This window comes from Aythya fuligula, chromosome Z (genome assembly GCF_009819795.1).
Source record: "Aythya fuligula isolate bAytFul2 chromosome Z, bAytFul2.pri, whole genome shotgun sequence".
NCBI lineage: Eukaryota > Metazoa > Chordata > Aves > Anseriformes > Anatidae > Aythya > Aythya fuligula.
Genome location: NC_045593.1, coordinates 74,112,956 through 74,136,293, shown reverse-complemented (window position 1 = coordinate 74,136,293; position 23,338 = coordinate 74,112,956). Strand labels below are relative to the sequence as shown.

Sequence of the window (23,338 nt, the reverse complement as noted above, 5' to 3'; positions counted from 1 at the left end):
ATGTTTCATTTATAATGGTAAGAAGTAAAGAGACATTTTCCCCTGCACTTCGCATAGTGTTCTGTGTTGTGCAGTGCTGAGTTATAAACAAGTCATTTCTGCCCATCTACAAAGGGTGGAAGACTTTATTTCACATACTTTTTAAATAGCTTCTTGATGAAATCTAATTAATTGTTACTTGACACTGCATTTATTTTTTTTATTTTGGTTTCCCATGTTAAGTTATCTTCAGGTTTAACATACACAAATCTTTAAAAATAGCATTTTGAAGACCGCATTGGAAAATAGGATTATAAGATTAAATTGCAAGTTCTTTTCCAACGACTTGGACCAGCGCTTGGATTAAGTGACAGATATGGTAGATGGAGCAGTTTAAGGACTGAGATTCTGTGTCAGTTGAAATATGAACTTGACAAAATGCTAGCTCTGAAACAGACAGCAGTACATATCAGCCTCAGACCTGCAAACAGGGTATTAATGTTGGGAGAGTGGTCTTAGACCTCAAGTGTACACAAAGCTGAGTATGTAGAAACCAAACTGTGCCTTTGCTCCAGGATTTTGGAGTCATAACATGCGTGCATGCATGAACTCATGCAAAAGTAGTGCACTGAATCATATGCAGTATGAGTGGTACATCTCCTCAGCCACAGGCTCTGAAACACTTTCATGAAGGGTTAGGATAACTCTGTTCAGTGTTTCTTTTACAAGAAATACTTTCCCAGAGACTACACTGAAGTTTTTTCTGAGTAAGTAGAGATTAGTGTGTCACCTAAGTACTCATAGGCTGACAGGTGTTCCATTGCTGCTGCGTGTTACATGGAAATTAAAAACAAGTGTGGCAGATTCTGAAATCTCCCTCCTTCCCCTCCACCTTTCTTTTTCTCCACCAGATTTGAAGGTGAATGATGTGGTTCCCTGGGTCCTAGACCTCATTTTGAACAAGCACATTATCAGCCCCAACCCACATGTTAGGCAAGCAGCTTGCATCTGGCTTCTATCAATGGTGAAGAAGCTGAGCACGCACAAAGCAATTAAGGTAAGGACTATGCCCTTTTCCTAGCACTTGCTCCTTGTCCGTATTTTTGCTGCTCGCCTCCTTCTGTCCTTTCCTTACCCTTCACTTCCATTGCCTCTTCCTTCCCAGTGCTGCTTCAGTCATTACTGAGGTCTTTTTAAGTCAAGGCTTGTCTGTTGTTAGTACGGGAGCATACTAGATGGCAGCTGAACGAGGCTGTGTGGACCTTTGCAAGCATCTGACTTGTGCTCAGGTCAAAGTGAGCATGATGCAAATATCTTTCATAAGATAAAGTGCCAGCGCATCTTCCATTAGAAAGAATACGTGGGCGTCTTTTAGAGTTTTTAGGATTTCTCTTTGGAAAATATTAAAAGGAGGTATGCGAGGGGAAGAAATTGGAAACCTAGATGGAATTCCTGGGCTTGTTTGTTTCACAGAGTTCACCACAACTTTGTTACCTAGCAGAAGTTATACGCTTAATATACTTAATATTTGTGGTGTGCTTTGAAAACCTTGTATTTAGTGGGTTTGTCTGTTATGGCAGTCCCAAAATGTGAAAGATCCTATGCAAAGAAAGACTTAAAGCATTCCCAACAGAAATATCCTCTCTTCACACAGAGATACTATAGGCTGTGATGAGACCAGGTTACCACTTTGTGCTCTGCAGGCAATTGATAAAGAGCTTTGGAAGACAAGATGCTTTGCTAATTTAAGCTGCTACTTTTAAAACCTTGCCATGTATTATACTCACCTAACAGTGAAATCTTGTGGGAGGTGGCAAAATCCTCTAGTTTGGGGATGAAGGAAGGCTGTCCCTTGCATAGGGGACAGTCCTGTCTGGCTGCAAGTCAGAGTTATGACACGCTACTGCTGTGCATTAAACAAGGAAAATAAAGTATATGGTTTACTAATGACATGGTAACTATAAAAAAAAAAAAAAAGTTCTGGTCAAATTACTGTTATGTTCTGTGAATATCAATCAGGCTGTTGCTTACCAGTCTGAAAAGACAGCAGTTTTTGTCACAGTTGTAGCTCAGATAGACAACTCTATTGATACGGTAACCTCTGTTTACCTGTTAGGGGCTTCCTTTTCAGAGAAAGGATACTAAACCTGAAATAAAAATAATGTCCTCCTTTCTCATCTTTCAGTCTCATCTCAAGGATATCCAAAGTGCATTTGTTTCAATTCTGTCAGATAGTGATGGTAAGTACTATCACAACAGTTTTATCTTGTAGCGGGGTCTTAACAGATGGAGGGAATCTTTATAAAAGGCAGAAAGTCACCTACACCCTCTTTGTCAGCCAAAATTAAATGATGACTCTAGAAACATACATTTCTGAAGTAGTACAAGTGATTTTGTGATCTTTCCTAGGTGTCACATGCAGAAATAAACATAGTTTTCTTCTGTGCTTTGCTAATGAAGCACAAATCTTCTGCATTTTCTCCTGCAGACTGTAATAACAGAAACTGTTTGGTCTGCCATGCTCTGAGCAGAAAAATAAGTATCACAGAGTTCTGCATGGACAGCAACTCTGAGACCTCTTCAAACTAACAGTATTTTGGCTTGTATGTCCACCCGTGGCAGCTAGTGGGAAGGATGGCATCCAGTGACCTAACCAGAGCTCACTGAAGTTAAAGAAGAAAGTGTTGCTAGTACCTTTGCTGAACTTGAGGGCAGGGGCCAGCAGCATGTAAGAATACTGGCAGCTCTTAGAATGCTCTCAGCTATTTCAAAACCACTAGTGGCAATATTAACAAGAGGATGTCAGTTTACTGGGGGGTTTGCCTTTGAACTGCTGCTTCAGAATCCAAAACTTGTGTCGTGCCAGATGAGCTCTGCTGTGAAATGGAGAGCTGTGATCTACAGCACAGAGTTTCTGTTCCTTAATTGTGATTTTGGTTGGATCTGGCTATTGAAATTTGTTTATTACTAATGACATGCTTATCTTTAATTTTACTATGTAAAATCTCTTGCAGAGCTTAGTCAAGATGTTGCTTCAAAAGGTCTTGGGCTGATATATGAACTAGGAAGTGAACAGGACCAGCAAGAGCTAGTCACCACGCTTGTTGATACCCTTATGACTGGGAAAAGGTACAGTGTGCAAAGTGAGAGAGTACTCTGAGCTGTGTGTCTGATGGGAACAAAAACGTGCCTTTCTTTTGGGTGGAGAGATGCTTTGTGGCCAAGGGGAAGCAGTTATCCTCATACTGCAGGGGAGTCAAACCAGGACATTTCTTAGTTCAGCTTAGAGTTTATTTTGAGTGAAGTTGTTCCAGTTTTGTTCCATTCTGAATTTAACAAAGCTTCCAAATAATGATTCAGTCCTGATTCAGGCAGTTCAAATCAGTTTGCGTTTGGTTAGATTTCCTACTTGCTGCATTGTGTAATTGCAAAGGACAATGACCTCCTGCAGCAAGTCTGAACAATGTAAATGTTGCAGAAACAGAGACTTGGCTGTGTCTGAAACACACTTTTTGTTGAGGAGGATTATTCACGGTCACTTCTGTGCTCTAGTGCAAAAACTGACAGTCCTACAGGACTCCTGGCTGACAATCATGTTGAATCAGTGCTAGAAATGCTCTTTAACAGCCTAATCCTGCCTAACCTGGTGTGAGTGTGGCCACCATGAATGACAAAAGTACAGTCTTGTAGTCTGGGGGATCCAGAGGTGATGAACAGGAAGATGAATGGAAAGTGGCTTTTTTTCATTCTGAAGTAGTCATGTGCTCTTCAGGGTGTGGGTTGTGTCTGGTCTGAAATAAAAAGCCATCATTCGGTGTTTTGACTCTTAGCTTCTGACTACACAGCGAAATCCTAACGTTCTGAAGCTTCTCATTAACATTACATGTGACAAAGGTTAATCAGATTACCTGTAGTGTGTTTACCTTTGTGCATCTGTACCCTGTGTTTTTATTGTTGTTGTTTTCTTGTGGGACTGGAACTGGGAAAGTACTGAGTAACAGAGCAAAACAAACTCACTTGTTCTGTAGCGTGCAGTCCAATAGAATTTGGTAAAGTTAACACTGGACCTCTTTTCCACCAGAGCCAAACATGAGATGACAGGAGAAACTGTGGTGTTTCAGGGTGGCCTGAGCAAAACCCCGGATGGGTAAGTTTAATGACAGTCATAATGGAAGACATGCAATCAGTGCTGAAATGGTATTCACTTGCCTGTAAATCTGCTTCCTGTGTTTTTCATTCCTTCTTGTTCTTTAAGTTACTGTAACTACTGTAATGTAGTGCTGATAGGGTATTCACTACTCTCTGTGCTTTGACTATTGTGGTATTTCTGTAGCTAAAAATAGTAATTCCCCTAAAAATAACTGATTTCCCTTCTGCTTTCCAAAGTCAAGGTCTTTCTACCTACAAGGAGCTTTGTTCACTGGCTAGTGATCTCAATCAGCCAGACCTGGTATACAAATTCATGAATCTGGCCAACCATCATGCCATGTGGAATTCTCGGAAGGTAATTTACTGCTTTCATACCGCTTTCATTCCCTCTGTGAGCTCTGGAAACAGTAACTGCATTTCTCTAGCTCGGTTATATGATCCATGTGGATCCATAACCACTTGTGGGAGCCACGTGTTGGTGCTTTAGTGTCAGGTTCAATGCAAATTCGGCAGCCAGAGAAGCAAATTTAGGATTACTTCTTAGAGCAAAATGTTGGTATCACATGGTTTATGTCATCTTGCATTCCACTCTGAATCAGCTGTGATCCTTTTCTTTAATTTTTGAGAGCATTTAGGGGTCAGGTCTTGATGTGTTCAGGCAGTGAGTTAACATTTTCAAAACTGGATGAGCTTTCACCTGCCAGAGATAATGAGCCTTGTTACATAACAAATCACAGAAAAAAAGTATTCAGCAACAAGATGCTAGAAACCAGGTTGAAAATGCACTGGTTTAACCACTGTTGCCAAAGTAGTGTCCTTTTTCTTTTTTTTTTTTTTAACTTACCTAGTGCTAAAACCTTTGTATTTTAAAGCTACTGGGACCCTTAGAAAAGTCAGAAGACTGATGGATACATTTCCTGGGGAAAAAAAAAAAAAGCATAGCAAAATAAACTTTACCAAGCCCTAACTTGGCAACTGCTTCACTGGTTTTACCTACACATGGAAGAACTTGTTTTGTCCCTTGGAGCACAGAGTCTTTTATGCAAAAAAATAATAATAATAAGTAGGCATCATCTTCTGTAGTGCACCTTCCACGCTCTTTTGTGCTCCTTACCTGAGGTTTCAAGTCTCTGGTGACTTAGTGCAAAAAAACAAGCTCCAACATTAGCTCTCTATCTGTCCTGGGATTCCAGGAGGCACAGGAACATAGCTAGATTCATCATCCTTGTGGAATTTCACCAGTCAGTATAAGTCAAAGAAAATCTAATCAGCTACTTGAGGTTGCCTTTACTGAGTAGCTTCTCTTTGGGCTTTCCTTCATCAAATATTCTTTTGTTACCTTTTCAGGGAGCAGCTTTTGGTTTCAATGTGATAGCTGCCAAGGCTGGAGAGCAGCTGGCTCCATTTTTGCCCCAGCTTCTTCCCCGGCTCTACCGCTACCAGTTTGACCCCAACCTGGGCATTCGACAGGCAATGACCAGCATTTGGAATGCCTTGGTCACTGACAAGTCAATGGTAAGTGAGCTGCAAAATACAGAGTGGTGGGTTGCTGCTAACCCAGGAGCATCTCAAAGATCCTCTTGGAAAAGCTGTATCTTGTGAAACGCTGTGCAGGAAGAGGTGAGATGTTGTTCTCAAGAAACAGTTTGTTAAATCTGTGGATGAGGTGGAAAATGCACAGAGCTTTTGTAGCTGCCTCTTATGTGTGAAAGGATATTGCAGACTTTGTTTGTGTGGCCAATCTTAAAGTTTGACTGACTTGACACTTAAAGTGTGGTCTTTCCTCTCTGTGATACGGCTTTGATATTGCTTATGAGAAGCTTTTCAGAAATCCTTGTAGCTGAAGATGCATTTCTAAAGCAACAGCATCTAGATATGGTTCCTCAGTTCTGAAACAGGAAGAAACTCATTCGGCGACAATGTTCCATCAGTTTGAGAGTAATTCTGCTTTGGCAAGTCTCAGGAATAAGTGACTTTCATGATGTGCCCATACTTTATATCCAAAAGGCCTGAAACTGGGTTTGCAAATGCTTTTTCCCAGCAAGGCTGATCTTTGTGAACTCTGATCCTTCAACAAAGGGCAACTGCTTCTCCTGTAAATACGTGTTTGGTGCTGCATCTAAACAGTTCTGTTGGTAAAGGACTGTCACAGTGCTAAGCCCTGAAGCAGTGCAGAGAAAGGCACTTCTAAAGCAAAGTCAAAATAAGCTTGCAGAGTCAGCTCTGGCGAGCATTAGTTTATCTGCTGTGGCTAAAAGCAGGTTTTATTGTCCAAAAAGATCTTGTTTTCAGCGGGCAGGATGGATGCATGCGCCTTGTTTGTTTCATGTATGCTCTTTTCTTTTTAATTATAGGTTGATAAGTACATGAAGGAAATTCTTGAGGATTTGATCAGTAACCTAACCAGCAGTCTCTGGAGAATCAGGGAATCCAGGTATTGCTAGGAAAAGTAACAGATTTTATTTTGAACTCTCTTCTTCACCATAAACATGTTAACCAAAAGAAGTAAGTGGAGAGGAAGCTGTCTTTTCAACAGGATAGACTCAAACCTTGGAGTCTGCACTTGAAGTGATACGGTCTTAAAGCTATTTGGTTCATTGAGCCTGAAAATTTGTATTGCATTCGTCTTGACATGATACTAAAAAATGTTCTCCAAAGGAGAGAAGCTTTCTCATCACAAAGTTACTGGCTAACCTTGGGCCTGAAGTATTGCATTATGTTAGAAAATACTGACAGTCTGGCTATATATGGGCTTGGCAGGAAGGTGCCATTTGGTATGGCATTTTTAATAAACTGTTACTTACATTGGTTTGTGGTTATGCTGTACTGAAAACTTCCTTTTTAATTTCAGTTACAGACATAAGACCATTGTAGTTTTTTTTTTCCTTATCCTGTACTGGGATAAAAGAAATCAGAAACGATATCCCAATTGGAATGTTTGTAATAGCAGTTTTCACCACAGCAGCCTTTCTTGCATGCTGTCACCTGTTTTAGATTTCACCTGTCCAGCTGAATGTTTTTTTTCCTTCTGTTAAGAGACATTTTCTTGCAACAGAGTAGATTAAGGGTTTTGAGAAAATGAGGAAAGTAAAAGAGTTCTTTATTTTTTCATTAAGCCACTTATTTAGTTACATCCGTATCAAATAAATATACCGTGTGATCAAAATGAAATTCCTTGTTTGCAGCTGTCTAGCACTGAATGACTTATTAAGAGGAAGGCCTTTGGATGACATTATAGACAAGCTTCCAGAGATCTGGGAAATCCTATTTAGAGTGCAAGATGACATTAAGGTAATGGAACTGATGTCTGAACAGGAATCTTTCACGAAAAGTACAGTGATCAGACTCTGAGGTGTTTAAGAAGAGATTCTTTGAGAGATTGAGTTGAAGCTAATGGGATTTCTGTGTTAAGCACACTACTACAAGTTCAGGCCCTTTACAATTAAAATTTCCATGCTCTTGTAAATTTGCTGTGTATTTTTACTCTTGTTTTTAAGGGTTAGTTTTTATTCCTGCTGTGATTATTCTTGAAGGTTCAGCACTTCTCCTGGATATAAAAGAATTCCTAAGTATATGCTTAATTCTTAAGTATAGAAAAGTTTATTTTGGAATGCTTGTGTGCTTAAATTAAAGGCCTTGCAGATATGTAGTCAGAGTCCTCATGTTCTTCCAGGTTTGTGCCATGTTTTCTCTGGATCCAGGTTTTCCTGCTGAAGCAGGGCTGGGCTGTTTCCCAGACTCTGCCATCTACCAGGAAACTGCTTTCATGCTAGTAAATTCAGTGTGTTCAGAAATGTTCATGGGCATTCAAACCAACTGGCACAGAATGTTCTGCTTTTGTGCTAATAATGTTAGCCTCCAAAAAATTGCAGCTGCCTTGCCTGCAAGCTGCTCTTCATGAAGGGTCCATGGGGCACACTAATTCCTGAATTTTACTTGGAAATAGCTTGGGAAAGTCTGCTTGTGACTGGCCATAATTCTTCTGAGAATATTCAGGGAATTTATCAGGGTATAGAATCACAGAATATCCCAATTGGAAGGGATCCATAAGGATCATTGAGTCCAACTCCATGTATGTGATTGTGTTTCATTACCCAGGAGTATATTGCTCAAAACTTGTTAATTCATCAATGCAGGTAAAGTTAGTCTACTTGGTAATGGTGTCTGGTGCTATCAGAGCCATGCTGATTTTACTGTTTGCTTTTAGTCCATCTTCCTATAGCCCTAGACAAATTTATTTGAAAATTATCAGCAATGAATATAGCCTTGACGGTGTTAGTGATATACTTATCAATGAATATGAGTCATTATATATAAGTTTTAAAAATAGTAAAAATGTTGTTGTTCTACTTTTTAGGAATCTGTGCGAAAGGCAGCAGAACTAGCCCTAAAAACTTTAAGCAAGGTAAAAATCTAATCTTGTTGTTTGCTCATGGACATGTTTTTCTTTTTTTGATTTAAGATAATCATTAATTTTCATCTCTCCAGGAGTGTCCTTTTTGCTATAGTCTGTTATCTTGAAAAGATGTCTAGTATCTGATACAATGATGAACAGAACAGCCACCTGAAAGGCAATCTTAATAATTTTGGCTACATACCCTTCTGTACTTCCATTAACATTGGTGGAGTTGTGGTGCTTGAGGCTAATGCAGTGTTAAGTTCTGAACAGCCACAGGAGGGAGATACTGATTTTTTTTCTTTACCTTTTTTTTTTTTTCCCCACTTGGGGATGAGATTTAAGGAAATGTTTTGTAACTGCAGTAGGTTGTAGCTGACCAAGCCCAATGGAATCTGGCATGAAATAAAGTAACCCAGTGTGAACTTTACTGTTTGGTGCTGTTGCTGACACAAGATACCTTGGGCGTAACACACAACATCACTTAATGTTTTCTTTGATACTCCTCTAAAAGGTTAGATCTGTGGAAATGGGAACAGATCATAAGAGCCACGTTTGAAATCATAACTTTCACAATGCATGCAGCATGAAATTGCAATGGCAAAAGCATGGTGACCTGGTCCCAACACATTGTTACCATCCCAGAATCTGTTCTGATCTGGGACTTGGTGCTCTGCCTTGTGGGACAGTTGAATCCGTGTAACTGAGACAGGCTGTCCCTGAGCTGAGAGGTCTTTTGGTTCGTCTCTTCATCCACACATGGATCTTGGGTGTTAGCTCTGAATTTGCCTTTTCTGGAAAGTGACTGTAGCTGGAACTTCTTTAGAAACGTGGCTTAGGATCTTAAGTGCTTCCTGGAGAGAAGAAAGAATGTGTAATAGAGCCTGGGCTTGTTTTTAAGCAGCTGTAGTTGCAGTTGGCTTCTTCTGTCTGACCAAAAAGGTGTTTTAATGAAATATAAGCAGGAGGTTTTTGTGAGCTTGCACCACCAATTCTCATCCATTCCCAGGTTTGTGTGAAAATGTGTGATCCCTCTAAAGGAGCTGCAGGTCAGAAGACAGTAGCTGTATTGCTTCCTTGCCTCCTAGACAAAGGAATAGTAAGCACAGTTGCTGAAGTCCGATCTCTCAGGTTAGTTTTGCATCACGTACGTTCACTGGGGGTGAGGGCACAGAGACCCAGCTTAATCACCTGAATTGCAGAATGTTCTTTGTATTTGAAGGCACAAGTTTCTCCCCAAATCAGCCTTCATTCTGAACCCTTCTCTCACTGAATTCAAACTGGGAACTGCATGTATCTTTTGGGGACCTCCTGTTTAAACAAGCGACCAAGGTGTCTGCTTTTGATCACATTGTTCAAATATATTTTATACTGTTTAATGGTTCAATGTCTATTAAAACATAGGGAATTCACATGCTTGTCACTCTGTAACTTTATTCTTTCATTTATTTTGTGCACAGAAAAACAGGAAAATTCAGACCTGGAGTGTAGTTGATCTTCCCAGAAACAATTTTCTTTTATTGAACATAATTATCCAGGAAGGTTAGAAAGCTCCGAACAGATTGTAGTGAATATTTCTTAAATTTTTCATCCTTTTTGAAGTGTTAAAAACCCTCTGACACAATGCAGCCAGAGAAATCTGGTCAGTCTAAAACTGACAAATGGGATTCGAACAAATCTTTGCAATTTGTTTTTCTTGGGCAGAGACGATTGATTTCTCTGGGCTGACTTTGCCCAGAGCTTTCTCTGAAACATGGCGATGTGTTACTTCTTCCTGCATCTGTCTGTAGTACTGTCTGTTTGCCAGTTCCCTTTATGATACCCTGGCCAATCTAAGCAATCTTTGTGCAAAGCATAGCCTCAGTTGGCGGCTCGTAGCTAGGGTCTGGTCCTGCCTAATCAGAACAATATACAGATTACTGTTTGCGGGTAGATTTATACTGGCATACCTGAGACTTGGAATGGCCTTTTTGTTGGTACTGAATGAGAGTGGACCAGAGATTTTTCAATTAAGTCTTTGTCGCTGTGTTGACCTTCCCTTTGATCTTTTTCCAGCATTAACACTCTTGTGAAGATCAGTAAAAGTGCTGGATCTATGCTGAAACCTCATGCACCAAAACTTATCCCAGCCCTGCTGGAGTCCTTGAGTGTGCTGGAGCCTCAGGTCCTCAATTATTTGAGTCTTTGTGCAACAGATCAGGAGAAAGTAAGTATCAACAGAGCAGAAATTTGGAAGATACAAGCTTCATTTGTGCTGTTAGTGAACAGAAAAATAGAAGATTTGGTTGAGAGATGAAGAAGTGGAACAGCTAAAGAGTTACTAAAATAAATGTACCTACTGGAATATGGATGGACTTTTTTTTGTTTTTTTCGGAGGGGGAGGTGTAAGTGTGGGGATTTTTTATGTCATTCACTAGACTTCCACATATTTCAGAAAGTTAAGAACCTTAGTAAGAGCTGTGTCACTATATGTCACTCCATGCACAAGAGTGAAACAGGCAAAGAGAAAGTCAGTGATAGCTATCTGGAATGCACCTGTACTGCCAAACATTGGCAGTATTTTTCTTAGGGGGTTAACTACAAGGATACTACTTCTTCTGACATAAATTAGAAGGTATGCCGCAGCAATATGGGCAAGAGCTGGGTGCTGTCAGTACTGTGTGCTTCAATCTCTCTCAAAGAACCATATTAATTAGCAGTTGTGGGAAAGTAAATTAAACCCTATTGTTCCAGAGCAAATTGAGCAAATTTCATTGTGGGGAGGAAAAGGGAGCAAACTCTGTCCTTTGCCAACAAGAAGGGAGTAAAGAATAGGTCACAGTAGGTCTTGTTTTGTTTTTTTGTTCTTTTCTGTCTTTATTTCATCATGTCAGAAGTGTATTGTGTAGCTCCTGTACTCCACCTAGAACATCCAGCTGCCTCTGCCTCTGAAAGAGGAGCATTCACAGGCTGAAGATGTTACTATTTCTTGCCTCGATGTATCTGAAATAGATTTTGGTTTCTGTTTGTGAGGTAGAGTTACTGTTGATACTGGCTTTTCCTCTGTTTTCGGGTTGAATTGATGTTTTCTTTTTTTTTCCCACCTCTTATTTCTTTAGACTGCAATGGATAGTGCCAGGCTTAGTGCTGTCAAGTCATCTCCCATGATGGAAACTATTAACATGGTAAGTACTTGCAGGAGGACCTGGATTGCAGGAGGATCTGGATAGGCTGCACCGATGGGCTGAGGTCAACTGCATGAAGTTCAACAAGGCCAAGTGCCGGGTCCTGCACCTGGGGCACAACAACCCCAAGCAGAGCTACAGGCTGGGAGAGGAATGGTTGGAGAGCTGCCAGGCAGAGAAGGACCTGGGAGTGATGGTGGATAGTCAGCTGAATATGAGCCAGCAGTGTGCTCAGGTGGCCAAGAAGGCCAACGGCATCCTGGCTTGTATCAGGAACAGTGTGACCAGCAGGGCTAGGGAGGTGATCGTCCCCCTGTACTCAGCTCTGGTGAGGCCGCACCTCGAGTACTGTGTTCAGTTTTGGGCCCCTCGCTACAAGAAGGACATGGAGGTGCTTGAGCGGGTGCAGAGAAGGGCAACGAAGCTGGTGAGGGGCCTGGAGAACAAGTCCTACGAGGAGCGGCTGAGGGAGCTGGGCTTGTTCAGCCTGGAGAAGAGGAGGCTCAGGGGCGACCTTATCGCTCTCTACAGATACCTTAAAGGAGGCTGTGGCGAGGTGGGGGTTGGTCTGTTCTCCCACGTGCCTGGTGACAGGACGAGGGGGAATGGGCTTAAGTTGAGCCAGGGGAGTTTTAGGTTAGATGTTAGGAAGAACTTCTTCACTGAAAGGGTTGTGAGGCACTGGAACAGGCTGCCCAGGGAAGTGGTGGAGTCACCATCCCTGGAAGTCTTTAAAAGACGTTTAGATGTAGAGCTTAGGGATATGGTTTAGTGGGGACTGCTAGCGTTAGGTCAGAGGTTGGACTCGATGATCTTGAGGTCTCTTCCAACCTAGAAATTCTGTGATTCTGTGATTCTGTGATACTTGATTCAGAAGGGTTCCAGCTTAAGGTATGTTGTAGGAGAAAAGTAGGAATCAAACTGGGAGCTTTAGGGAATTTTGGCTTCATTTTTTATTATCTGCATGTGAATGTCTGTCCACCTTCTCTTTTACATACTGACTTGTATCATCCTGCGGTCACAGTTTGCTCCTCACAAGCACTCCTGTACCTAACAGCATTTGGAGCTGCTGGCTCCAGCACAGAGGGAGCTGTGTTTTGGGGTCATGTGGAGTGCTCTCCATTTATAGCGTGTAAAGTGTATGGGGATAAAAGGCTCCATGAAAAACTGTACTCACTGGCACCCTGCAGGCTGGAGCAGCTGCTGCTGTCCCTCCTCCTGGCCATGCCTCTCCCCCTTCCAGCCAGGAGTGGAGACAGTTGTGCTGGTCCCCATCAGCACTTGAGATTTCTTACAGAAGGGGTGAGATTCACATGGTTTCCCTGGAGTAGCATGAAGATGTTCTGGTTTGTGAGCAAACCAGAACAAATCAGAAGAATGTTGGGTTTTGTCCCAAAATAGGCACTGCTTTTCATCTCTTCTTTCCCTCTGCATGAGGAATTCTTGCTAGTGCGTTAGTTAAAGCTTTCTAAGAAACTGGCGTGCAGGAATTCATGGATTCTAGCAACTGGTGATTTCAGCAGGGTCACCTCACCACAGAACAGGGACAAGATAATATGCATGTGGTATAAGATATGTCGTGGTGCCCTTTTCTCTCCATGCATCAAACTCACACAGTTCAGCAAAAGACCAGCGTGGAGAACTGTGGCAGGCCTCTGTGGAAGCAAATCAGCTGAAGTCTGTCATGCTTATTAATTAATTTATTTATTTGGTCCCTTGCCTTTCTCTAGAGCTTGCAGTACTTGGATGTGTCCATCCTGGGTGAGCTGGTTCCTCGTCTCTGTGAGCTGATCAAAAGCGGAGTAGGCCTTGGCACAAAGGTATGCCTGTGTTTCAATAGATCATTTGGAAATGGAGAAGGGAGCACAGTGAAGTGTCAATTTAAATATGTGGGTTTTTTTTGGCTTTTTCTTTTGAAGTGACAGCTTGGGTTTGTTCATACCATAATTGTTTTATATCTGAGTCTCAAATCTACCTACACTACTTCTGATTTTTTGCATGTGTGCTGCATTAACCTCCCCTGGACTGCGTGGTTGTTGTATTCTGTGACAACTTAGTGCAAAATGTGGTCTTTGATACCTGTAAATCTTCCAGGCCCATCCATCCTGAGTGTGGGTCCTGGTAACTTTCTTCCTAATTCAGTTCTTGTCGTTTATTTGCTACAAACTGTTTCTGTTCGTTGGCTCCCAGCTGATGGAGCAGAGGCTTAGTGAGCCTAGGTCATATTATACAGCACCACAGCAAGTATTAACAGCAATAACCAGAGGCTATTTTTTTTTTTTTTAATATTACCTTTTTTTCTCTTGCAATCTTCCAGGGAGGCTGTGCCAGTGTAATTGTCTCGTTAACCACACAGTGTCCCCAAGACCTAACACCTTATTCAGGTAGGGTTTGTTTCTAGTGCCAAATTTTAATTTTTTTTTGTTGCTGCTCTGTAGGTGTCATTTCTTTCCTATTCACCGTTGATTTTTTTATCACAGGAATTATTTTTATTTTTTTTTTATTTTCTTCCAACAGGCAAACTTATGAGTGCATTACTTAGTGGCCTGACTGATCGCAACAGCGTGGTACAGAAGTCTTTTGCCTTTGCTATGGGCCATCTAGTCCGGGTGAGTAGAGGTTTGAGATGGTTTTATCCTCTTGTTTGTTTGTGTGTTGGTTTGTTTTGGTTTGTGTTTTTTTCAAGTGTTTGAGTGGTCTGAGTCTCTTCTCTGTTACAGACTTCTCGGGACAGTAGCACTGAGAAGCTGCTGCACAAACTCAGCAGTTGGTACATGGAAAAGGAAGGTATGTTGCTTCTTGGATATTCCATCACAGAATATAGTGCATAAAAGGGTTCTTGATGCTGGCAGAAGCTGGTAAAGAAAGATTTCTGTACTGTGATACTTGCCTGCTGTTGTGGTTTAATCCTGTCAGGCAGCTAAGCACCACCCAGCTGCTCACTCACTCTCCCCAGGTGGGATGGGGATGAGAATTAGAAAGGTAAAAGTGTGAGAACCAATGGGTTGAGATAAAAACAGTTTGCTAGGTAATGCAAAAGCTGTGCACACAGCACAGCAAAATGAGGAATTCAGCTGCTGCTTTCTAAAATAATTGGTGTGTTATCACCACTATTTTCATCAAAAATCCAAAATGCAGCATCGTACAAACCGCTAGGAAAAAAATTAACTCATCCCAGATAAAACCGTAACACCTTCACTAGCTGGGTAATTCCCATGCACCATCATATAATGGCATTCCTCTGTTTCCCAAGAGGCAGACCAAAAGCTGTCCAAGCTAAAAACCTACCTCACAGCTGTAATGTGATTGTTTTGCTCCTTCAGAGCCAGTGTACAGGACAGGCTGTGCTTTAACTGTACATGCGATGGGACGCTACAGCCCAGATGTAGTGAAGAACCATGCCAAACAGGTGTTGCCATTGGCTTTTCTTGGTATGCACGAGGTTCCCGATGAAGAGAAAGGAGAGAAAGAGGATTCTACTCTGTGGGCTGAAGTCTGGCAGGAAAATGTACCTGGTAAGTTGCATTAAGAGTGGTGAAAGCTTTATGGGGTGCATGGGCCATGAAATGTAATGTTTTCTGGAAATCCACTTTGGAAATATTGAGGTCTCGTACCAAGAGATGTGGGAAGCTTTTTTCGTTTTCTTCCTTGCTAAAGATGTCCTGTAAGAGTTTGAGCAGGTTAGCTTCTCTGAGCCTATTGGAAATAATTACAGAGCTGTCAATAGCTGAGGACACACAAACTCAGTCAGGAGGAACAGTTTATGGTTGTGAGGCACTTAATGCCACTGTAATGCCATCCTTATTGTGCCACAGGTAGCTGAACGTCTTCGGAAATCTCAGTGCCATGTTTAGGAGCTGCTGCATGCCCTGAACTTAAAGGGAACTTCGGCCCCTGTCTGGGGCTGGAGATCACATCTGTTTCTCTAGTGGTGCCAGTGGTTTTAACTTCAATAAATTAATCTACAATATTCTGTTATGCTTACTGTCTGTAAAGGAAGATCTGGATGCATGGTGAAGTCGTTTTGCTGGTTCCTTCTCTGACCTGATTTCAGATCAGATCCCTCAGTCACTAGAATACATTTCTGGAGTTTGGAAAAGGGACTGCAAAAGGGTTTTCCAGTGACCTGTTCTTTTTTTTTTTTTTTTTTTTTTAACTTAAAAAAAAAAAAAAAAAGGCATTTCCTAGAAACTGGCTGACAGTGTGTAGTGTCTGCCATGTGGGAAGACTGAGATGAGCTCTGTCTCTAGATTAAAAAAAAATATATCTAAAGAGGTTATTTGGAAGCACTTGGAAAACAGAACCCATCTTCAGTCAGCCTGGGAAGAATTCCTTGTTGTTTTGCCTGAAATCTTGTAAAAATCCAGAAATCTGTAATTGCCCCCTTCCTTTTTTTTCTCTTTCTAGTAAGATCAGACATTTGTTCTCTTTGTGGCAAAATTACAGCTTTCCTGTGTTTCCTCTGCAGGTACTCAGGGTGGCATCAGGCTGTACATGCAGGAGTTGATAGCCATTACACAGAAGGCCTTGCAGTCGCAGTCCTGGAAGATGAAAGCCCAGGGAGCAGCTGCCATGGCATCAATTGCCAAACAGACCGGCTCCCTTGTACCTCCACACCTGGGAATAGTGCTCTCTGCGCTGCTGCAGGGTCTGCCAGGGAGAACGTGGACTGGGAAGGTAAAAATGGAACCAGTACCCCACGGATTGTGGTGAGCGTTTGTCCAGCATGTGTCCCTCGAGGCAGGAAATGTGATGCTCTTTGTGGCAGAGGACCATGTGCATTGCTTGGGGAGCTTGATGTTTCCCCTGCGCCTGTGATACATAAGTGCCAGGGAAGATGAACAGAGGTGGCATAAGATTGCTTTAGGAGCTGGGTTCCCCCGTAGACTAGAATTACGTGATCGTCCAACATCCTCATGTGGAAGGGTCCCACACAAATCCTTGGGTCCAACCCCTGGCTCCACACGGAACACCCCCCTCAGGCATTGTCCCCTCTAGGCCTTCACCATCTTTGTAGCCCTCCTTTGGATGCTCTCGTATAGTTTTATGTCCTTCCTATATCGTGGCACCCCGAACTGCACACAGTGCTTGAGGTGCGGCCTCCCAGTGCAGAGCAGAGCGGGACAATCCCTTCCCTCGGCCTTTATTTCCCCCATACCTCTGTCGTTGGAGTGCAGAGGACTCCCTGGTGCAGCAGGACCCTGCCGTTTGGCTGTGGAGCATATTTCAGTGGTATCTGTCTTACTCGTTGCAGGAGGAGCTGTTAAAGGCCATTGCCAGTGTCGTCTCTGCGTGCAGGTAAGGGTCTTGAAAAAGGTGGCACCCTCAGGGCCTGGGACATCAAAAAGGAGGTTGTTGCACCGGGTTGTTGCCTGGCTGGTGAATGGGAGACTCTACCTGCTCCTGCTTTTCTGCAAGAAGAGGTGGAAAGTCCTGAATGCCATTTTGATCTCCCATCAGGTTGTGAGGAGTCCCTATCTAATCCTTATGTCAGTGTGTGGGTCACCGCTGAGGGCTGGGAGGGACAGATGATGCCTCAGAGGGATGCTCAGAGCTAAGCGGTTGGTTTAGGGCAAGGAGGAGGATGTTGAAAGGCCAGAATTGCCAATAAGAAAGAGCAGATTAAGGGGAAGGATCAACACCTTGAAGGGGAGAAGAGAGAAAGAGGAAGAAAAAGAGTGAGGGAGGAGAAGCGCATTGAAACGGCATGAGGAAAGGCTGTGAAGAAATTCACGGAGAACAGACAAGGCAGGAGTGAAGCAGCACCCGAGTGCAGACGCAATTGCAGCGTGGGTAGGCAGTCCCGTGCCTGAACATGGGCATTGCTTGTGATCTGTGGGGCGAGCTCTTTCAGCTGCGGGCCTGATCAGTCTCCGTCTGCCTCACGTTGCAGTGCGGAGCTGCGGGAGGCCGTGCCTGGCCAGCCGAGCGTGGGCGACGTTGTGCAGGCCGTCCTGAAGGAGTGTCGGAAGGAGAACCCGAGGTACAAGGTGGTGGCGCTGCGCTGCGCCGCCGGCGTGCTGCAGGCAACGAGGGAGGACCGCTTCCAGGAGCTGGCAGATATCGTCTTCCCCATGATAAAGAAGGTGACGGCTCGGTGTCTCGGGTTTTCCCTCTTTCCTGTGGCGTGCCCAGCGTCACCCCAGTTAGAAGTTGAGTCCTGGCTGCTCTACAGGCAGCAGGAGGCTCCTAGGAAGCTGCGTAGAGCGCTTGTATCGAGTACCAGCAGCGCTTTGCAGCTCTGCACCTCAGAGAGCTGGCAGGGTGCAAGGCCAGGGTGGGCCGTGCTCACCTGTGCTGGCTGGGCACGAGCACTGGTGTGAACAAAAACTGCAGGGGGGCACTGAATGTGTGTCTAAGCGTGTGTCTAGTCTGCCCTCATCCCCTGCTGATCACGCCTTCCCCACCTGGCCTCTGCAGAACTCCCTCGAGAGCACGGGCGCGGGTTTACCAAAGCACGACGAAGAGGACGAGGACATGAGGGAGAAGGAGGTGCAGATGGAGTCCCTGATCTGTGCCTTTGAGACCCTGGGCAAAGCGTGGCCGAGGAGCCCGGAGACACAGCGTAAGTCATCTCACAGCAAAAATCAAACGAACAGGGGGAGGAGGGAGGGACCTAGAGACCACGCTGGGTATGGGAAGGCTTACGGGGAGGTCCACGGATATGTTGGGAAAAACAGGATGTCTTCATTAGCCCGCCAGAATGTACAGAGTAGCTTTTTATCTTTCAGCAGTTCTTAATGAGCCTTGTCCTGCCTTGATTGGTAAAGAGTTTTGGTGCCATTCACACAGGATGCTGATTTGGTTGCATGCCATGAGTCTAGCTCGGTGTCACTTGGAGCACAGCGCGAGGAGCATTTGAGGGGCAGGACAGGCAGCGTTTCCTTCTGCCTTTCCCTGTGGTGACCCAAGGGTAACTCAATCCCTTCGCTTTCCGTAGGTTGCTATCGACAAGAGTTTTGTAAGTTAATGTGCGACCGTCTGAAACTCAGCACGTGGAAAGTGCAGCTTGGAGTGCTACAAGCCATGAACGCGTACTTTCAAGGGTAATTCTCCTTTCTGCCATCCTCCTTTGATGTTTCTTCTCTTTGTTGCTTCTAACTGTTTAATGAAACCGTGGGAGACATGTGGTGATACGGCAGAGGTGTTTATTGGATTTTCAGGGGCAGCTGAGCCGGCTTCTGTCCCAGTGACACAGGGTGTCTGTGTTTGCTTTTGACAGGTTAGTGCTGTTTGAGGAGGAACACTCAGACCCCGGGGCTTTGAGAGAAATACTGTTGGAAACCTGCTCGTCTATCACCCACTCTTTAGGTAAATGGATGTTTTCCGGTTTGTAGTTGATAATGAAATGTTTGTTAATACATTTCCTCTTCAGGTGTTGGCTGGTTATGAGAATGCAGAACAAGCACAGGCTGTCAGATAGGGCTCATCCTGCCTTGCACTGCAGCAGCTGTTCAGCACAGGATTGTGCAGGGTGCTGTGCTCAGAACAGTAAATCCCTCAGGTGCGAGAGAGCTTTGAAAGGGGAAGTACAGGAGGAGAGAGGGCTCCTGTGCTGCCTCTCCAGAGCACAACTCAAAGACTTACAAGTTTTCTCTGTGCAGAAGATGGACCCTGCCCAGTCAGTTTGTTCATGATCTGATGAAACACAAGTTTTTCTCCTTCCCCAGATCAGTCCTGTTGGAGGTGCCCAGAATTTGCTGAGGCAGCCAGTGCATGAGGCTCCAAGGCTTCGAGGCAGTTTGCCCTCTCCCTCAGGCAGGCAGCCACAGAGATAAAAACAATACCCATGCACGTCAGGCAGTCCAGGGGTGGCTATTACTTGGGTGGTGTTGCCACTTGCCCTGTGGCTGTAACAGTGCCCAGTCCCCTTGCAGCCACATGCAGCTCGTGTTTCTGGTGTGCTCAAAGGCAGCGCCTACTTTAGAGAAGTTAGTACAGTCTGGTTTTTTAACTGTTAAATTTCAATGGAGTGAGGCTTTAAGGAGATTTTAGTTCAGGAGAACAAATATTTTCATGTGACAAGCTTCTGCTTGACAGCATAGGGTTTGTTGTACCTGTACTTAATGCTGCCCTTTAAAACCTGGATGATTTTATAGGCATTATAACTTGGAAAAATAAAAGTCCATGATGCACAGAAGTTGTTTGTGATCACGCTGCCGTCATGTGGACTTTATTCCAACTCATCATGCGTGAGGAACAGTACTGCAGGAAAAGGGAAGGTGATGCACAAGGCTTAGTGGATATGTTAGCTGCTATTTGGTCACTTTCTGCCATTCTGATGTGTATAATTGGGTCACATTGCAGACTGGCAGCATAAATTATCTCATTTCACTGTGCGAAGAGCAGTCTGCAGACCAGTGGTGACTGCTGTTTGTACAGTTAGTGTGCCTTCGGTTCTGAATCTGTTCTGTTGTTGTTGCTGTTTTCACATCCCCTAGAAAACAAAAGCTACACGTCCATAAGAACAGAAGCTTTGTCTGTAATACAGCTGCTCTTCACCAAACTGCAAGGTGAGTCTTTTTCCTTGCCACATGGGAGAGTTGCTGTTCGGTGTAGAAGGCAGGTGGCCGTGCAGCCAGGGAAGGTGGAGAGATGCCTTTACCTTCTGTTTGCAGCACTGGGTGCTTTCGGGGTGGCTTGGGACTTGGATTTTTGTGCTTGGTGACTGAGAAAACTTGGAGGGGGTGGAAGCAGTTGTGGATGAAGTCTGGGTCTAAAGTGCAGTTGGGTGCTCCTTGGTAAAATGTCCAGCAGGGAGGGAGCAAGGACTGTGTAATGCATCCTCCTTGCGTTACATGCAGCAGTTTTGAAGTGGTTCTTCAGGCCCTTGTAGTCCCATAGTGCAGGCTGAGACAATCAAGTTCAGCCTGGTCTGAATCAGCAGGGCTACCTGTGCAGCAGGCAGCACGTGCACCAAGCGTCCAGCTGAATTGTCCTCCTCAGCAGCTCTTCTCCTGGAAGAGCAGCGAGATGCGAGGTGGTCGCTTTCAGCCTGTCCAGGGATGGAGGCTGTTGGTTGATTGGTTTGTTTTTGACAGACTGGTATTTACCGTGGTGTCTGTCTGTTTGTCTTCACAGAAGCTAAACAATGGGAAAGCCTGACAGCAGAAAGCAGAGAGCACCTCATTCATTCGTTATCTACAATGGTATCAGATAGCAGACCCGAGCTACAGGAAAAAGCATTTATATTGAAGAAAACACTTGAAAATCTTAACTAAGTTGTAAAACACAAACTATGAAGTGCCATGTAAAACAACAAAAAAAAGTGCAGTGGTCTGAAAACCAAATGGGAAAATGAAGATTACTCTGTAGCATGCATCATTCCTGGCCAAAATAAAATGCCTTAAATTCTGTTCCCCATTAATGTTACTTTTACTCTTTTAAGCTGATGATTAGTTACTGTTTTGTCAGTAAATACCTCTAATGATCTGCCCTAGAATGTTTATAAGTGTGCATTATAGAAAATGTCGAGGGCAAGATGCTTTTTCTTTTTTCTTTAAATCGGCAAAAGAATGTTACTCAGATCCCTTTTGTCCTTCAAAGCAATTAATGAAAAACCACCAGCACAGGAAGTGAAAAGCGTATTTGATTTTCACCGATACTGTGTGGAGATCTGTTACCTGGTGTCTGGGACTCTGCAGTAGAACTAGCGTGTGTGACCTGCAACGAGTGAAATGCTGCCTCTGATGAAGTCTGCGTTAGACTTCTGAGGCTTCCCAGGGGCAGGGTTTCATCTGACATCCACCTCTGCTTCTCCTGTTTGCTCCTCCTTTGCAGCCTGTTGTCTGTGAGTTACGAAAGGCAGAGTACTGTTAACTTCTATCCTTCCTTCTTCTCTGACCTCAGAATGGATTGACCGAGACTATGCCTTCCCCAGCTAGTAACCTCGGCCTCCCAAACTTTAAATGAGAACTTTTTTCCTCAAAGGATGCACAAGAGAGCACTTTACTGAGCTGTGTGGGATAAAATAGGGCCCAGTTGGTGCCCAGATGGAACACTGCTCTTCTCAAAATTGTTTTGCATGGACACTCCTCAGCTGCAGGAAAAAAAAATAAAAAAGGAAAAAAAAAAAGAAAACAATCTTTTCTAGATATGTTTTTGAAGAGTGTTCGAAGTTTGCAATGATACTTTTTTTTTTTTTAATAGTGGTAATGTTTTTTCCCCCTTCATGTCCGTAACCCTGTTCTTGCTTTGGAAACCTGTAATGATTTAGAATTGTCGATATTTGTAAGAAACTGAATCGTATGTCATTTCTCAGCAGCCCAAGTCATGCTGGTTTCTAGCAGATACTTTTTAATTTGCACTTAAGAAGAAAGATTATATCTGCATTAACGTGGAGTTAAATTGCTATTTGATGATGTGGCCATGCTGCCTGTCCCCTTGTTGCCCTTCTCAGATAAAAGACAAACCTGACCACTATAGCAACAGACTTTTCATCGCGTAAAGTTAGCACTGCACCATAACCTGACCAGGAGCAAGCGTACAGTTTTTTGGGGATAAATGCTCTGCTGATGGTGAAATAAAATCATTAGTGTGGGCAATATCGTGTCCATGGCTTTCAGCACGGGGACGGTCGTTTCGTTTCGTGTGGCCTGCAGCTCCTTTCAGATGCCATCTGCCAGGGAGAGAAGTTGTTCAGATAACGTCACCTTTCCTCCACGCCCATTTATTCAGGATCAGGTGTACAGTACCTACTTTTCCCTCAGGTGCCATTTCCCATTCAGTGTTTTCTGGTACTGTAACAATCCAGTTGTCTGACTTTATCCATGGGAAGGGAGGCATTAAATTCCTCCCCGCCCGGTGAGAAAACGTCTGCAGAAATGGGCAGAGCTGTCCCACTGTGGCTCTTGTGTAGCAGAAACCTCAGCGAGCACTAATGCATTGTATGCTTGGAACTGGTCAGCGGGCAACTTCTTGGTGCTGGGAGCTGGTGCTATAACGTTTTGATTTACACCTTGTTGCAGGGAGCTGCTCTTTGTTTACGTGTAGTTTGAACTTATGGAGCACAGTGTATATTTTAAAATTTTACTGGGCAAATCACTTTACGATATCTTTCAAAACTTGCTTACCATGACAGGTAGTGTCATGAGTGCTCTTTTTTTTTTTTTTTTTTTTTTTTTCTTTTTTTGTATTAGATGAATATTACCAGTGATGCTTTGCTGTAGCAGTTCATTGTCTGACTTGGGTTTTTTCGTATTGGTTGGAGTGACAGTTACAGAAAAGCAAAGAGTCTCCAAGTCTCTGGTAATCTGATTTTTCACTGTGGACTGGAGTATTCAGAGGCAACGCCTCACGTGGTCGAAAGACTGTAAGTAGAAGAACTGTAATCGTTGACAACCTGAATTTCTTTATTGCAACCTGAATTTCTTTATTGGGGATTTACACTAGAGGGAAGAGCATATTCTAGGAACTCTAAAAACAGCTGGATTAACAACTCTGGCCAAGAGTGTTAGGAAAGTTAGAGATGGCATAAATGCTTTCTGAGTCACAAAGCAATATGTCTTTCTTGTGATTCCGGAACAGATTCAGAGCTCCTCTCTAAAGCACGTGCCTATACACAAAACCTACCTGTACAACAGTTAATTCAGTCAGAGGTTTGATTTCTACCCCCCTCATTTGTAAACTTGACAGGATTGAAAAATAAATA

At 43.5% G+C, this 23,338-nt stretch overlaps 1 protein-coding gene across 2 annotated transcripts in view; it reads left to right on the top strand.

Annotated features, from left to right (window-relative positions):
- Window positions 1-21,752, top strand: part of ECPAS (Ecm29 proteasome adaptor and scaffold) — a 59,437-nt gene extending 37,685 nt beyond the window's left edge. For both annotated transcript variants that reach the window (XM_032205495.1, XM_032205494.1), the window contains exons 25-49: window positions 891-1,036; window positions 2,165-2,219; window positions 2,994-3,108; window positions 4,061-4,126; window positions 4,366-4,483; window positions 5,476-5,643; window positions 6,483-6,562; window positions 7,314-7,419; window positions 8,486-8,533; window positions 9,534-9,655; window positions 10,580-10,730; window positions 11,623-11,688; window positions 13,419-13,508; window positions 14,006-14,072; window positions 14,206-14,297; window positions 14,409-14,475; window positions 15,012-15,203; window positions 16,157-16,365; window positions 16,943-16,986; window positions 17,582-17,774; window positions 18,109-18,253; window positions 18,629-18,734; window positions 18,911-18,999; window positions 20,130-20,201; window positions 20,770-21,752. In XM_032205495.1, the coding sequence (XP_032061386.1) occupies window positions 891-1,036; window positions 2,165-2,219; window positions 2,994-3,108; window positions 4,061-4,126; window positions 4,366-4,483; window positions 5,476-5,643; window positions 6,483-6,562; window positions 7,314-7,419; window positions 8,486-8,533; window positions 9,534-9,655; window positions 10,580-10,730; window positions 11,623-11,688; window positions 13,419-13,508; window positions 14,006-14,072; window positions 14,206-14,297; window positions 14,409-14,475; window positions 15,012-15,203; window positions 16,157-16,365; window positions 16,943-16,986; window positions 17,582-17,774; window positions 18,109-18,253; window positions 18,629-18,734; window positions 18,911-18,999; window positions 20,130-20,201; window positions 20,770-20,909 (2,747 nt within the window). In that variant the 3' untranslated portion in view covers window positions 20,910-21,752. The remainder of the gene's footprint in view (window positions 1-890; window positions 1,037-2,164; window positions 2,220-2,993; window positions 3,109-4,060; window positions 4,127-4,365; window positions 4,484-5,475; window positions 5,644-6,482; window positions 6,563-7,313; window positions 7,420-8,485; window positions 8,534-9,533; window positions 9,656-10,579; window positions 10,731-11,622; window positions 11,689-13,418; window positions 13,509-14,005; window positions 14,073-14,205; window positions 14,298-14,408; window positions 14,476-15,011; window positions 15,204-16,156; window positions 16,366-16,942; window positions 16,987-17,581; window positions 17,775-18,108; window positions 18,254-18,628; window positions 18,735-18,910; window positions 19,000-20,129; window positions 20,202-20,769) is intronic.
- The last annotated feature ends 1,586 nt before the right edge of the window (window positions 21,753-23,338 follow it).